General features: G+C 42.3%; 1 protein-coding gene across 2 annotated transcripts in view; it reads right to left on the bottom strand.

Moving 5' to 3' along the window:
• Pigk (phosphatidylinositol glycan anchor biosynthesis class K) overlaps positions 1–13,733 on the bottom strand; it is an 81,082-nt gene that overhangs the window by 36,872 nt on the left and 30,477 nt on the right. For both annotated transcript variants that reach the window (XM_021158609.2, XM_029475289.1), the window contains 4 exons: positions 12,134–12,230; positions 10,865–10,982; positions 10,605–10,715; positions 7,682–7,854 (listed from right to left, as the gene is read on the bottom strand). In XM_021158609.2, coding sequence (XP_021014268.1) covers positions 7,682–7,854; positions 10,605–10,715; positions 10,865–10,982; positions 12,134–12,230 — 499 coding nt within the window. The remainder of the gene's footprint in view (positions 1–7,681; positions 7,855–10,604; positions 10,716–10,864; positions 10,983–12,133; positions 12,231–13,733) is intronic.

Here is a 13,733-nt window from a genome sequence, read left to right as displayed (position 1 = left end):
TCAGACTGTAAGTATGTCACTGTATGAGAGGGCAGGACACAGGAGTGTCAGACTGTAAGTATGTCACTGTATGAGAGGGCAGGACACAGGAGTGTTAGACTGTAAGTATGTCACTGTATGAGAGGGCAGGACACAGGAGTGTCAGACTGTAAGTATGTTGCTGTATGCATTCTCTTCAACTCTACTGCTACTTTAGAGGGGCAAGGGAAAGCAGCATTTCATAGATAAAATACCTAAGTTTAAGGAAGACTAAAGAACGTGTCTGAAGATGGAATGCAAATGACTAGACTGAAATGTGTCAAGTCCGTTTCCACCACGGCCAGGGGTGGCTTGTAGCACCAGGGCAGGAGGTCTGGCAGTCACCAAGCAGCCTGCAGAACACCTGAGTGCCGGGTGAAAGGCTCTCTGTGATCTCAATGTCTACACGGGGCTTACTGACTATTATTGGTATTAATTATATCTTCTTCTTGCATCACCTAATGAGTGCATTCCTAGTGTTTATTTTATAAAGTGAATCCTTTAAAAGTCCAATCTACTTTCCCCCCATTAAGTTAAAGATAGTTCATTCTTAAGTAATAAGTCTTCAAACAAACGTCTTATGATTTTTGAACTATAATTTCTTATTTAAGTAACTAACAAACTAATGTATTAAAAGATGCTAAAGTATGGTGATTCTGAGGTATCCTATAGATTTAGCTTTCTTACACGTAAAATTATATATTATTAGGTTTCTTACGTCAAAAAACTCCACAGAGAGAAATTCCTCCCATTCTTTTCTGAACTGACAACTCAGTATCAAAAGTCTTTCTGTCTTCTGCCAGGTGGAGACAGCGACATCACAGTTTCTTCAAAGCTACAGCCTACCTGGACCTCTGGAATCTCGGAAAGGTCTGTTACACATGCACAAACATGAGATAATGCTGCCATCTCCTGGTGCAAAGAGCCCAGCTCCACCTAAAGGAGCCCTCCAGCCCCAAGGATTAGCTGGCACTGACAACAGCAGGACGGACTGATGAGTGAGAGGAGCACCTGACAAGGCTGTGACCTGCTTTCTCCAGGCAACATGGCCAAGCACCAGCGGCTGGGAAGCAGACTCTTGCTTTTTCTTTATAAGCACAGGCAAGTTTAATTCCTCCGAGGCCTGTGAGACAGGCAGAGAGCGGGCCAAGCTCAGGCTCCGCCCAACCCCACTCCAGGTTCTGCAGCTCAGCTCGTGAAGGCATGGGATTTGAATCCAGGAACCGACTCCGGGCAGCCGTTACACTGTAATGTTCCCCACATCATGCAGCCCAACTTTAACCCAGGCTTAACTGACTAGAAGGAAGCAGTGCCATAATTAACAGACACTCGGTGTGTGAGGGAACAGAGCTAAGGTCCGAGAGGAACCTCAGCCATCTGTGATGAAATCAGACATTCACCCTCTGAGCAGCCACAACAGACGGCCAGTCATATGTAAGCAGTCACACCGTCTTTTGATTGAACATGATTTCAAATTCTAAATTCTGACATTTATTGTTTTAAGAAAAACAAGTTTGCTGTGATATATTTTGCAATGTTAACAAACATTAAGTGGAGTCTGTCTCTCTGCGTGAGTGGTACTGGCCACTTCACTTGAGCATGCTGAGTAAGTCAGTCATGGGCTGCACTGCTCACACATCGCTGTCTCGGAGCCCAAATCCCTCATGTGTTTGGGCTCTCTGAAGGTGGCAAAAGAAACTACTAAAGCGCTTACAAGATGATCAGTGCATTTTGAAACTATAGTAAGAATTTTATGTTGACAAATTATAAGATGGATAACTTCCTTATTAGTTGTGCGCCTTTATAAATTGCTAATTTCTCAAGTTCTATTTTAACAGAATCTGAGATGAATAGCATGGCAAACTGTGGCAAACTGTCATAAGATAATAACCAGATGGCCAAGTAAGATGCCGAAGGTAACAGGACTATGGTTGTCACACCCACTCCAATAGAGTCTGCATGACAAGTCCAAAAGCTTAGCCACAGTCTTGAGGCAAAAAGTTTCATGGAAACTGATCTCTTGGAGGTCCTTGACATCTAGGAACACAGATGTGGCCCAGATTTGTCTTTGTGATAGTTGGTGGAGAGTTTTGTGTGGGTTTTTTGGGTTTTTTTTTGGGGGGGGGATGGTATTGCTTTATTATATAAGTGTGCCCAAGAAATAATGTAACAAATAGCCATGTTAGATTGAACATTGTTTTTTTGTTTGTTTGTTTGTTTTGTTTTGTTTTTTGTTTTTTGGGGGGGGGTTTGCCTCCACTGGTGTCCCAACATCTTAGTTAATCATTGAGCTGACTCTGGGCTTGGAATTTAGTAAGAATGTTGCTTATTTAGACGAAATGCCTCTAGTGTTGAAAGAGAGATAGTGAAAGAAATCAGGCATTGCAGTTTACTGGATAAGAGTTAGAAATCTCAGGGCAAGTAAACTTGGAATTCTCATTACAGTCATGTATGGCAGACTACATTACATAATAGAAGAAAGTTGGTGGGCTCCTCTGATAAATGGAGGTTCCCTATAGATACTTAGAATTATAGCTAAGTCACTCCCATATGCAGGAATTTACAATGGTCTAGGAAGAAGGTGGGCTGTGGTTTAAGGAGGAATTTGAGTATTGTATTATTTATAAAAAGGGTAGTAAAGACAGAACCCCCCTGGTACATGCTTTTACTAGGCCCAGAGGAATAACATAATTAAGTGCTTACTAAGGGACCCCTGGTGGTGAGTTATACAATAGCCTAGAACTGGCTAGGGTGTGAAGCCCTCACACTACTCTAAAAGTAGCTGACTTTAGATAGGGCTGGTTATCTCAGTTATAAACACTGCCTGGTTCCTGCCAGTTTTTATGTATGTATTTCCTCTGTTTTGTGTAAAGAGTCACTATACATCAGAGGACCTCAATGTATCTTGTCTGATGTATTGCCTAACTTCTATGTTTTCTTCTATAATAACTATATAAGTCTGATGCTCACTTTGAGAAATTACACTCAGATTCAGCACTCTCTTATGTTCGTGCCTGTTTGTCACTCGCTGACTCCTTGCCCACCTGAGTACCAGAACCCTGATTCTCCCCCAAGTTGAGGGACCCTAACTGGGTCTGCCCGCGGCATATGGTGATGCAAATATATTAACCACTCTGAAATACAACAGTATGCAGAAGTTGGGGACTGCAACACATCACTCACCCTGTGCCTCTGGCTTCCCAGGCTTCCCCACTTACGACAAGCAGTACTCAGGGGAATAGTGGAACCATAGACTTCACAATATTCAGGATGAATTTTAGCCAGTGCTCAGATGTCTCCATGAAATACATGCCCTAGCTCCTGATTTAATTCCTAGTAAACACACATTCTCTGGAATGCTTGTGGTGACTTACGTGCACTGCCGTCCTTCCATAAGCAGTGAAATCAAGCAGTCAGTACCCAGTCAAAGAGACACCTGCTGGAGTTTCTGATGGGGCTCTGTTCAGCACTACATTGGCAAAGACAATATGATCCCCCAAAAAGGGATTAGAAAAATAAACTGTAAACTAACACGCCGAAGGTAACTAATCAAATAACTGCTGGGTTATGTGCACAGATTATACAAATCAATGTCACTAGCCATCGTCCCCAAACTAATAGAGTCAAGCCAATCTCAATCAAAATCCCAGTGGGCTTTCTTTAGAAAACTAACAAGCTGACTTGGGCAAAATGAACTCCAACCTCACACCATACTCAACCATGGCCCGGCAGCATACTCAAAAATTAACTGAAAGTAGAGCAGCGGTTCAATCATAAAACCTGAAACCATAAACGTCTAGAAGCCTCTGAGACTTCAGGTTAAGCAAAGAATGACTTCCAGAGGACACTAAACATGGAGCAAGCCGACCAACCAGCAGTGAGCCTCTAAGATGGAAGGGAAACCAAAGGCTGAAGAAAACAATTTGGGATTCACGTATCTGAAGAAGAACTTGTATCCAGAACATATAATGACCTGCCTCATTTAATGAGAAAACAAATCAATGTTTTGAAAATGAGCAAAAGCCTTCAAAAGCTCCTTTACGAGTATGAATGGCCAGTGAGTAAGACTACAGGCAGCATCTTTAGTTACTGAACTGCACCTGAAAGCTGCCACGAGCTCTTACTCCCCAGAATGCCTAGGGACACTATGAGTGAGCGAGTGGGGATGAGGAGCAAGCATCTGGTACTCCAAAGGGACGGCCACTCGGGGAAACAGCTCACAAGGCTCTGAGCCTGCACTTCCACACTCAGATATTTACTCACATAAAAGAAATGTTAACGTTTGTGTGCAAATACTCATGGCATTTTATTTTAAATGATTCCCAAAATCTGCGATGGGGGGAAATGGCCTCCGTTAGTGAAGAGACAATTTGTAGGCTAAGCAGCCAAAGTCTACTTCTGAGGCATAAGGTGCTGCTGAGACATCAACACCAATGCACACGCACTACACGAGGGACAGAGGTCACACTCACAGAGCGCTCCAGCCCACGCTCCACGTACATGTTGGTCTACAGAAGGCAAACCCTGGACCCAGGAAACAGTCAGGGCATCAGAGCACACAGAGTCCTTAGCATGACAGACTGAAATGGTTGCTCAGTTGTATATATTTGTCAGAGTACTGAAATGCACATGAAAAGGCATTCTATTAAAGAAATTATCCTTTATTTAAAGATATTTTTATTCTTTGAAGGTTTCATACAATGTATCTTTTGTTGTTTTGTTTTGTTTGTTTTTGTTTTTTCAAGACAGGGTTTCTCTGTAGAGCTCTGGCTGTCCTGGAACCCACTCTGTAGACCAATGTGGCCTTAAACTCAGAAATCCGCCTGCCTCTGCCTCCTGAATGTTGGGACTGATGGAACGTGCCACCACTGCTCAACTTTAATGTATCTTTTTAACGAAAAACTATAGCTAGGGTCAACGTACATGAATTTCACTAATAAAATAATAGCACTAGAGGCAAAACACAATTAATTGTCGGGAGGAATTAACCGAGTCAAGGAGCCGTCTGTCCTCTTCTGTTCCCTGTGGCTCCATGAGGTCACCTCAGCATGCCCAAGTCCCAGGACACACATGAGAACTCTGCTTCCTAGAGCTGCTTCAGTTAGAGTTACATACAAACAATTTCACTCTATGTGACTAAGATACTAAGTGCTAAGTCACTGCACAAAAATATAAAACAGCCAATCCAAACCAATATACTGCATTGTGTCCATTGTGTGAGAATGTTTTTTAAAAAAATGTAACTAGTATTTTTAGTAACACTGTATTAATACTGCTGGTCTAAGATCTGAAACTATAACACTGAATCCACAACTACCTTCACAAAATGTGTTTTTGGGATATCTGCTTCTTGGTGGATAAACTGTGATTCATATCTGCATGTGAACAGCAACTGCACACATGAGATAATGCCTGTAAAAGTGCCTAGAGCAAGACAGAAATGAAATTCTCATGATAACTGAATGAAGGAGACAGCAATGCTTCTGAGAGCGATCTCACCATATTGCACAGAATATCTAACTCTTGGGTGCAGTCTTCCTAGATGAACCTTTAAACAGTTAGTGGAACACCAGTGCACAAAATTATAATAATATCACCAGGTAAATGACAAGATCCTAAATAAAATTTATTTGCAAGCACCAGAGGGCGCTCTAAGACAACAGACCTTGGTATGCAGCTGTAAAACTTAATTTTATTCTCAAATATAAACTGAGACAACTGTCAGCACTAAGAATTTTGCTTTCAAACAAATACATAAAGAAAACTGAAGCGTCAAAGTCGCATTCTTCCAGAGTGTATAGCAGCACTTACTCCAAGGTCACTACAGCCTCCTCATGATCCAGTTCAGTCTCGTCTGAGATAAGAGCTAAAATCTAACAACGCCCTTGTCTCTAAGAAACAGTAAATCCGTGTTCAGGTGGCTAAAGGGGAGCAAACGGCCTTTAAGGCTTGAAGTCAAGGGAACTTATAAAGCGAGTCTGATAGGAGATTAAGGCTAAACGTCCTGAATCCTAGTCCAGGTTACTGACGTCCTACAGCACAGGCTGGCAACTTTACAAACGTAATGTTAGAGCTGCTGGGTCGTCCCCTTTTCCTCTTCTATTTTTTAACTGTTTTTTTTTTTATTAGATATTTTCTTTATTTACCTTTCAAATGCTATCCCGGAAGTTCCATGTCACCCTTCCCCTGCCCTGCTCCCCTACCCACCCACTCCCACTTCTTGTCCCTGGCATTCCCCCTTACTGAGGCATATAAAGTTTGCACGACCAATGGGCCTCTCTTCCCAGTGATGGCCGACTAGGCCATCTTCTGCTTCATATGCAGCTAGAGACACGAGCTCCGGGGGTACTGGTTAGTTCATATTGTTGTTCCACCTATAGGGTTGCAGACTCCTTCAGCTCCTTGGGTGCTTTCTCTAGCTCCCCCATTGGGGGCCCTGTGATCCATCCAATAGCTGACTGTGAGCATCCACTTCTGTGTTTGCCAGGCACTGGCATAGCCTCACACGAGACAGCTATATCAGGGTCCTTTCAGCGAAATCTTACTGGCATATGCAATAGTGTCTGGGTTTGGTGGCTCATTATGGGATGGATCCCCAGGTGGGGTAGACTCTAGATGGTGTTTTACTGTTTTATATATTCACTTTACATCCTGCTCATTAAACCCCTCTTAGTCACCCCCTCCCACAATCCTCCCCAGCTCCTTCCCTTCTCCTCTGAGTGGGTGGGGGCCTCCCTGGGTCACATCAAGTCTCTGTGAGGCTAGGCACATCATCTCCCACTGAGGCCAGACAAGGCAGCCCAGCTAGAGAACATATCCCACACACGGGCAACAGCTTGAGACATAAAGCTATTGTTTTAAAAATGAAATGAAATTCTTATTTCTATTGCTCTTATCTGCTGCCTTCATAGTTTTATAGGCCGACAGCCATAGGAAATTGGAAAAGAAGAGAAAAGAAAGGAAAGGAAAAGAAAAGAAAAGAACAAATAAAATAAGGCTTTGAATTGTAAAACAGGAAATGAGATCCTGCCGCCGAAGCCTTCACAGGGAAATTCTTCCTGGCATTTTAATTTACTTCTCTTAATTCAGTACTGCAACTATATATCCATCCCATCATGCATGCTGTCTGGAGTTTGAGCTGCCCAGGTTTCAGGCAGTGCTAGAGGCACATGCTAGAAATGCACTGCTATAGCTCCCACAGACGTACCTGGTAACTGAACCACTATTTAATCTCAATGAGGCTTGTTTTTTTTTCCCTTTCAAAAGTAATTACTAAAACAAACAAACAAACAAACAAACCCTGAGCATCATAAATATTTCAAACCCCCAACTTCCGTCAATTTCCCTCAGTCTCTCTCACAAATGCACATGCATACCACAGCCCTACACAGTGACCTCGCCTCTCCTGCCAGCTCTAACCAATTACCAAGTCCCAACAGCAAAACAGGGTTGAATGGCAGACTGTTGTGGAGAGCTCAAGACTCCTTAGTACATCAAAATCCAATCGTGACCGCAGTCCCAGCCACATTTACAGCTTCTGTCCATGAACTGAAAAGCGTGTGGCGTGTGAAGACGGTGAAGAAGCACAACTACTTACAAACACCATCCTCAGCCCTTAGAACCTGCTCTAAAAACTCTATCCAAATTGTAACTACGGTGATACCTGCTGTCCACGACTTGTGAATCCCACTGCAAACTGATCTTCTCTGTTGTGATTTCCACCTTGCGCACACTTCCGAAGAAGTCGGTGATCAGGACACTTTTCGGATCTCGCTGGAAAAGGTCAGTGCGGTGTCCAGGGGTCGACACACAGAGACTTTTGGGACACACTTGAAACTGAAAATAGCAACAACAACAGTATAATAGTGACAAGCACACATACACGCAGCTCTTAAACCCAGTAAAACAATGCATTAGACTAGAGCGAATTTTAAAGTCTGCTAACCTAAAGTTAAGGTCCTGGTGCTAGAGACTAGCATTTCGGTCCTACTGCAGTACCTGACATTCTAAGGAAGCCGCAGACGTGAGAAGTGTAAGGAACCTGGCCAGACTCATCTAAGGTTTGACTCTAACTTGACAGTCAAGTAAACTGCGCCACAGTAGTCCAATATGTAAAAAAGCCCAGTGGGACTCCAGGAAGGTCAATGTGACCCACAGCACACCTCTTGCGGACTCTGTGAAACTATGTGCCTCACTATATGCCAACTGACTTAGTTTAACCACTTTAACCACAGTGAAAATGAACCAAAGTCACAGATGTCACAGTAAAGTCTGTGTTACTTTTCCTGTGACATTGGACACTAGTGAATTCCAAGGACAGAATATTCTCACTCACTGTGAAAAGCAGGAGTGTTTACTTAAAGTTCACATGGTCCCTGCCTAAAGAGGACCTGAGGTGCAGACTCTGTAAAACAGGGAACAACTGTCACCAATGGCACAGTGCACCTGTGGTGACCAGCTCTTCTTACTTTGCTCCTATAGAGCCCAACACAGTCCTGTGACTACAATCCCTTGGGCAAACTTTACTCTGCTTCTCTAGCCAATAGAAGGCAAGTATGATTACAACTTAGAAGCATATCAAATCGCTTTACCTATAAATAATTATTGATCAGTCTTTTTGTTTCTTTTCGGAGGGAAGGGTTGTACTTTAAACAGGATCTCTCTACATAGCCCTCCGTAGACCAAGGTGATCTCAAATTCACAGAGATTCACCTGCCTCCGTCTCATTAGTCTTGGGATTAAGGGTGTATGCCACCATGCCTGGCACTTATAGATTATTCTTATTGAAAGATATTAAAATAATCATCACTGAATTTTCAAATGTAAGCAAGAAACCAAGATATTAACTAGGTATGTGGGTGGATGGCTGGATAAATAGATTAGATGATAGATACATGGTAGATGATTGATAGATTATATGTATATAATATATACTGTAATCAATTACTTCTCATGGAATTTCAATGGGAAAAGTATTTTTAAATTCATTAGACATCAAGGAGCAATACATATTTTATACTTTTGAGGTGGCATGCCATGCATTCCAAACACTGAGAATCAACTTGTAAAATAAAGCTCTGTAACCCCAGTGATGCATTTTATTTAGGCTCAGGGTAAATGTGTGTCACATTCCTATGTGAGATAAATGGCCACAGGGCTGCTGTGCTTAGGAGAGCACTCTTAGCATCCCTCTCCAGTTCTGTGACAGCAGAAGGTCTGGGGGGAAAGCATGGTTTCAAAAGGGAGAAAAATAAGATAGTGCCTTTTTCTATTTAAAAAATGAAATTAGCATTATAAAAGTTTAATATTAAGTCCCTATCAGGAGTTAACAGGCAGCACAGTACATAGTCTTCACATTGGTGTTAGCGAGTGATCCTACCACACTTGGCAGCCAACAGCAGTAGCTCTCAGAATTTGGCAGGACTCCTTCAATACTGAAAAGCCACTCAAAACTGTTCTGCTCAAGTAGATCCCAGTGCAGAGCTGCTGAGGTGAAGGGTGAGGACAGAGCCATCTGCCTGGTCACTCGGTTTCTAACATCCAGGAAAGCACACACAGTGTCTGCCCCATGTGTCAGGCACAGCCAGTGACTGCACAGACCCAACACGGAAAGGCCACGCTGTGCAAGCAATACACTGGCACTGGGAGGGTAGAGCAGGACCACTGCACCAATGTGTGCGGGTGAATAACCCAGGTAAGCAGACGCAAGGAGTCCTGTGACCACATAACCACCGGCTGTGGCTTCTCGCTGTGCCAACTTAACAGCAACCTCAAGCTGCTGGGACTGGAATGGTACAATCAACACGGGAAAGACCCGAAATTTCAATTAAATTCAAGTTATACCAAGAAATTATAGGCCACAGAAACTATGTAAGGTTAAGATTCTCTCTTCCAAGAGCTTCACCTTAGATGGCAAAGACTTCACTCAATGCCTGTGATCAACAAAAGACAGACTGTGTGAAATGATACAAAGGAGAAATTATGTTCTATGGAAGCTCTGAAAAGATAAAATACATCCCAAGAAAAATCTCGGGTAGCTTTCCTAGAAGAGTATCGCCTGATTTAACCCACTCAGAATGGGCAGAACTTCAAAACATGGAGCGATCACTTTAAAAATATACCTAGTAGACAAGAGAATAAGCATATGAGATGACAGCCAAGTACCTCAGAACAGAAGGTGACTGGGCTGAAGCTGTGGCCATGTGTGGTAAAGGACGCACTGGAAGACAAGATGGCCCAGCGGGTACAGGCACATGCCACCAACCCAACAAGCTGAGTTGAGTTCTAGCCCCCAAATTCACACGGCAGAAGTACATAACCTGCTAACTTCTGTGGGTTGTCCTCTGGCCTCTGCACACACACACATACACACACACACACACACACACATACACACACACACACAGATAAGCACGATTTTGAAGTTTTTTTTCAAAGAAGATATTAATAAAAAGGTGAATTCAAAACAATTTAAAAGCCACACCATGATGCTAAGACAGCACCCATGGGATCCTGGAAAGAGCAGACCTCACACAGCCCATTACAGCCAGCACCCACGTGCTGTAATCAAACCAACAGATACTTACAAGGTCGTTCATGTTAGTTTGGCTAGCTGGATTAATTTCTTCCAAAAATTCCAAGACATAAAACGTGTACCTATCCATAAGATGAACTCCAATCGCAGGGTCAGGCTGGTGCTGGGAACATGGGAGAGTCAGTGTCAATCGGATCACCTTAAGATACAGTGTAATACACAAGTGTCCTGCTTTCAATGTCTAAGATCAGCACACATGTTCATAAAACATGTCATATCAGGGGGTTGAGAATCAAGGGAGAACACACGTACCGACAACGAATCCTCTCCCACCTGGCTACTAGCCAAGGCCATGATGTTAGGAGAGTAGAACCGCTCGTACATGGATGCGCCCTGGCAAGTGTCAATAATGAACAGCAGCTCATTGTAGCTGAAAGAGAAAGGACAGAGGCTCGGAGGTGGATCGTGCTGGCAGTGTACTTTAACATTTCTCCAATAATTCAAAATCTAACTCTTAGCTACCTCATTAGCTAAAAGTTGAAAGAAAAATCCTACACATGACAACATTCAAAAAGGGAGCAGTGGACACATCCCGAGGCAGCGGCCACCTCCCGAGGGGGCTGTCGCCATTTGTTTCCTTCCACTCTCTGTCACCTGATTCAGAACTCAAACAGACAGCCAGGAAGCACCTGGCACACAGGTTTTCTTGGAAATTTCACACATACATGCAGAGCTGTAACTGGTGAGCATGAATGTTTGTACATATCCTGTTAATGTGCATATTACACACATAAGCATGTACCATACTCAAGCAATGTAGGGAAGCAAGAAGCTGGCTACACTTTGCCTATGCTCTGAAACTCTGCGTGACTCTGAATTCAAACATAATGAACTAATTTAGTGTCACACAGTTATAACTTCAGCTACTCAGGAAGCTGAAGCAGGGATATCCTGAGTTTAAGGTCAGCCTGCATTACACTGTGACTCTCTCTTTCAAACACACTGGGAAGTGAGGGTTACAGCTACGTGAAACTAGACATGATCGTGACATAACATTAGATCTTAAAAGTCAATCCAAAGCCAATGGGAGGGCTCTTGAGTGCCCATAACCACCTGGCTATGGATGGGATGGAACCAACTCCACAAGCTCTTCTCTGACGTCCACATGCACAATATGCTGTGTGTGCGTGCACGAGCACACACACAAGTGTGCACACACATATGCATGCAAGTACACACATGCACTAAATACATGGAAAAGCTCCAAGTAATCACTCATGCTACACAGTAACTGAGTTTTTCTTTCACAAATCTCTATTCAGTGAAATAACAAATATAAAATTCAGATGGCAGGAGAAATGATTAGGACAAGTTAAAAATCATATAAAATAACTAAACATCTCCCACAAGAAATTTTGATATTAGTTTATCTTGGAAAAAGAGGTCATTTGTTTAGGGCTGGGTGTGTTGCTCAGGGTAGAGCAACTGCCCAGTGTGCATCAACCCTGGTTCAGCCCTGACACTGCAGGAGAAAAAAAGGGTGAAGTTAGAAAATAAAGTGAAGAGTTACTTGGTAATTACCGTCTCTTCTGCCACATCTGTTCAAACGCATCTGCAAGTTCTATGTTGGTGATTTCTTCAGAATCTTGGAATTTCAAGAAACCATTTCCTCCATGACCTTACAGAAAGCCAAAAAGACAACACAGACACATTCCATAATATATATATAAACACACACAGTACAAACACTTACATATTCCTTAATGCACACAGAACCTCATACATTATAAAAACTTACATATTCCCTAAAGGACACAGAACCATACACAGTAAAAACACTGACATATTCCCTAATGTGCACAGAACCATATATAGTATAAACGCTGACATATTCCCTAATGCACACAGAACCATACACAATACACTGATAAATTCCCTAATGCAACAGAACCAAATAAAGTACAAACCCTAACATATTCCCGAATGCACACAGAACCATATACAGTACACTGACATATTCTCTAATGCACACAGAACCATATACAGTACAAACACTGACACATTCCCTAATGCACACAGAACCATATACAGAAAAAACGCTGACATATTCCCTAATGCACACAGAACCATGTACAATACACTGACATATTCCCTAAAGCACACAGAACCATATACAGTACAAACACTGACATATTCCCTAATGCACACAGAACAATATACAGTACAAATACTGACATATTCCCTAATGCACACAGAACCATATAAAGAAAAAACGCTGACACATTCCCGAATGCACACAGAACGATATACAGTACACTGACATATTCCCTAATACACACAGAACCATATACAGTACAAACGCTGACATATTCCATAATGCACACAGAACATATACAGTACAAACACTGACATATTTCCTAATGCACGCAGAACCATATACAGTACATACACTGACATATTCCCTAATGCACGCAGAACCATAAACAGTACAAACACTGACATATTCCCGAATGTGCTCATAACCATATATAGTATAAAGGCTGACATATTCCCTTATGCGCACAGAACCATATACAGTACAAACACTGACAGGATGCCTAATGCACACAGAACCATAGAGAGTACAAACAATGAGATATTCCCTAATGCAGACAGAACCATATAGAGTACAAACACTGACATATTCCCTAATTCCCACCGAATCATATACAGTACAAACACTGACATATTCAATAATGTGCTCAGAACCATATACAGTACAAACACTGACATATTCCCTAAGCGCACAGAACCATATACAGTACCAACACTGAAATATTCCCTAATGCACACAAAACCATATACAGTACAAACACTGACATATTCCCTAATTCGCACAGAATCATATACAGTACAAACACTGACATATTCAGTAATGCACACAGAACCATATACAGTACAAACACTGACATATTCCCTAATGGGCACAGAACCATATACAGTAAAAACACTGAAATATTCCCTAATTCGCACAGAACCATATACAGTACAAGTACTGACATTTTCCCTAATGCACACAGAACCATATACATTACAAACACTGACAAATTCCGTAATTCACATAGAACCATATACAGAACAAACACTGACATATTCCCTAATGCACACAGAACCATATACAGTAAAAACGCTGACATATTCC

The sequence above is a fragment of the Mus caroli genome, chromosome 3, assembly GCF_900094665.2.
Source record: "Mus caroli chromosome 3, CAROLI_EIJ_v1.1, whole genome shotgun sequence".
NCBI lineage: Eukaryota > Metazoa > Chordata > Mammalia > Rodentia > Muridae > Mus > Mus caroli.
The sequence above is the reverse complement of the archived record's forward strand: the minus strand, read 5'-3'. Positions and strand labels throughout refer to the sequence as shown.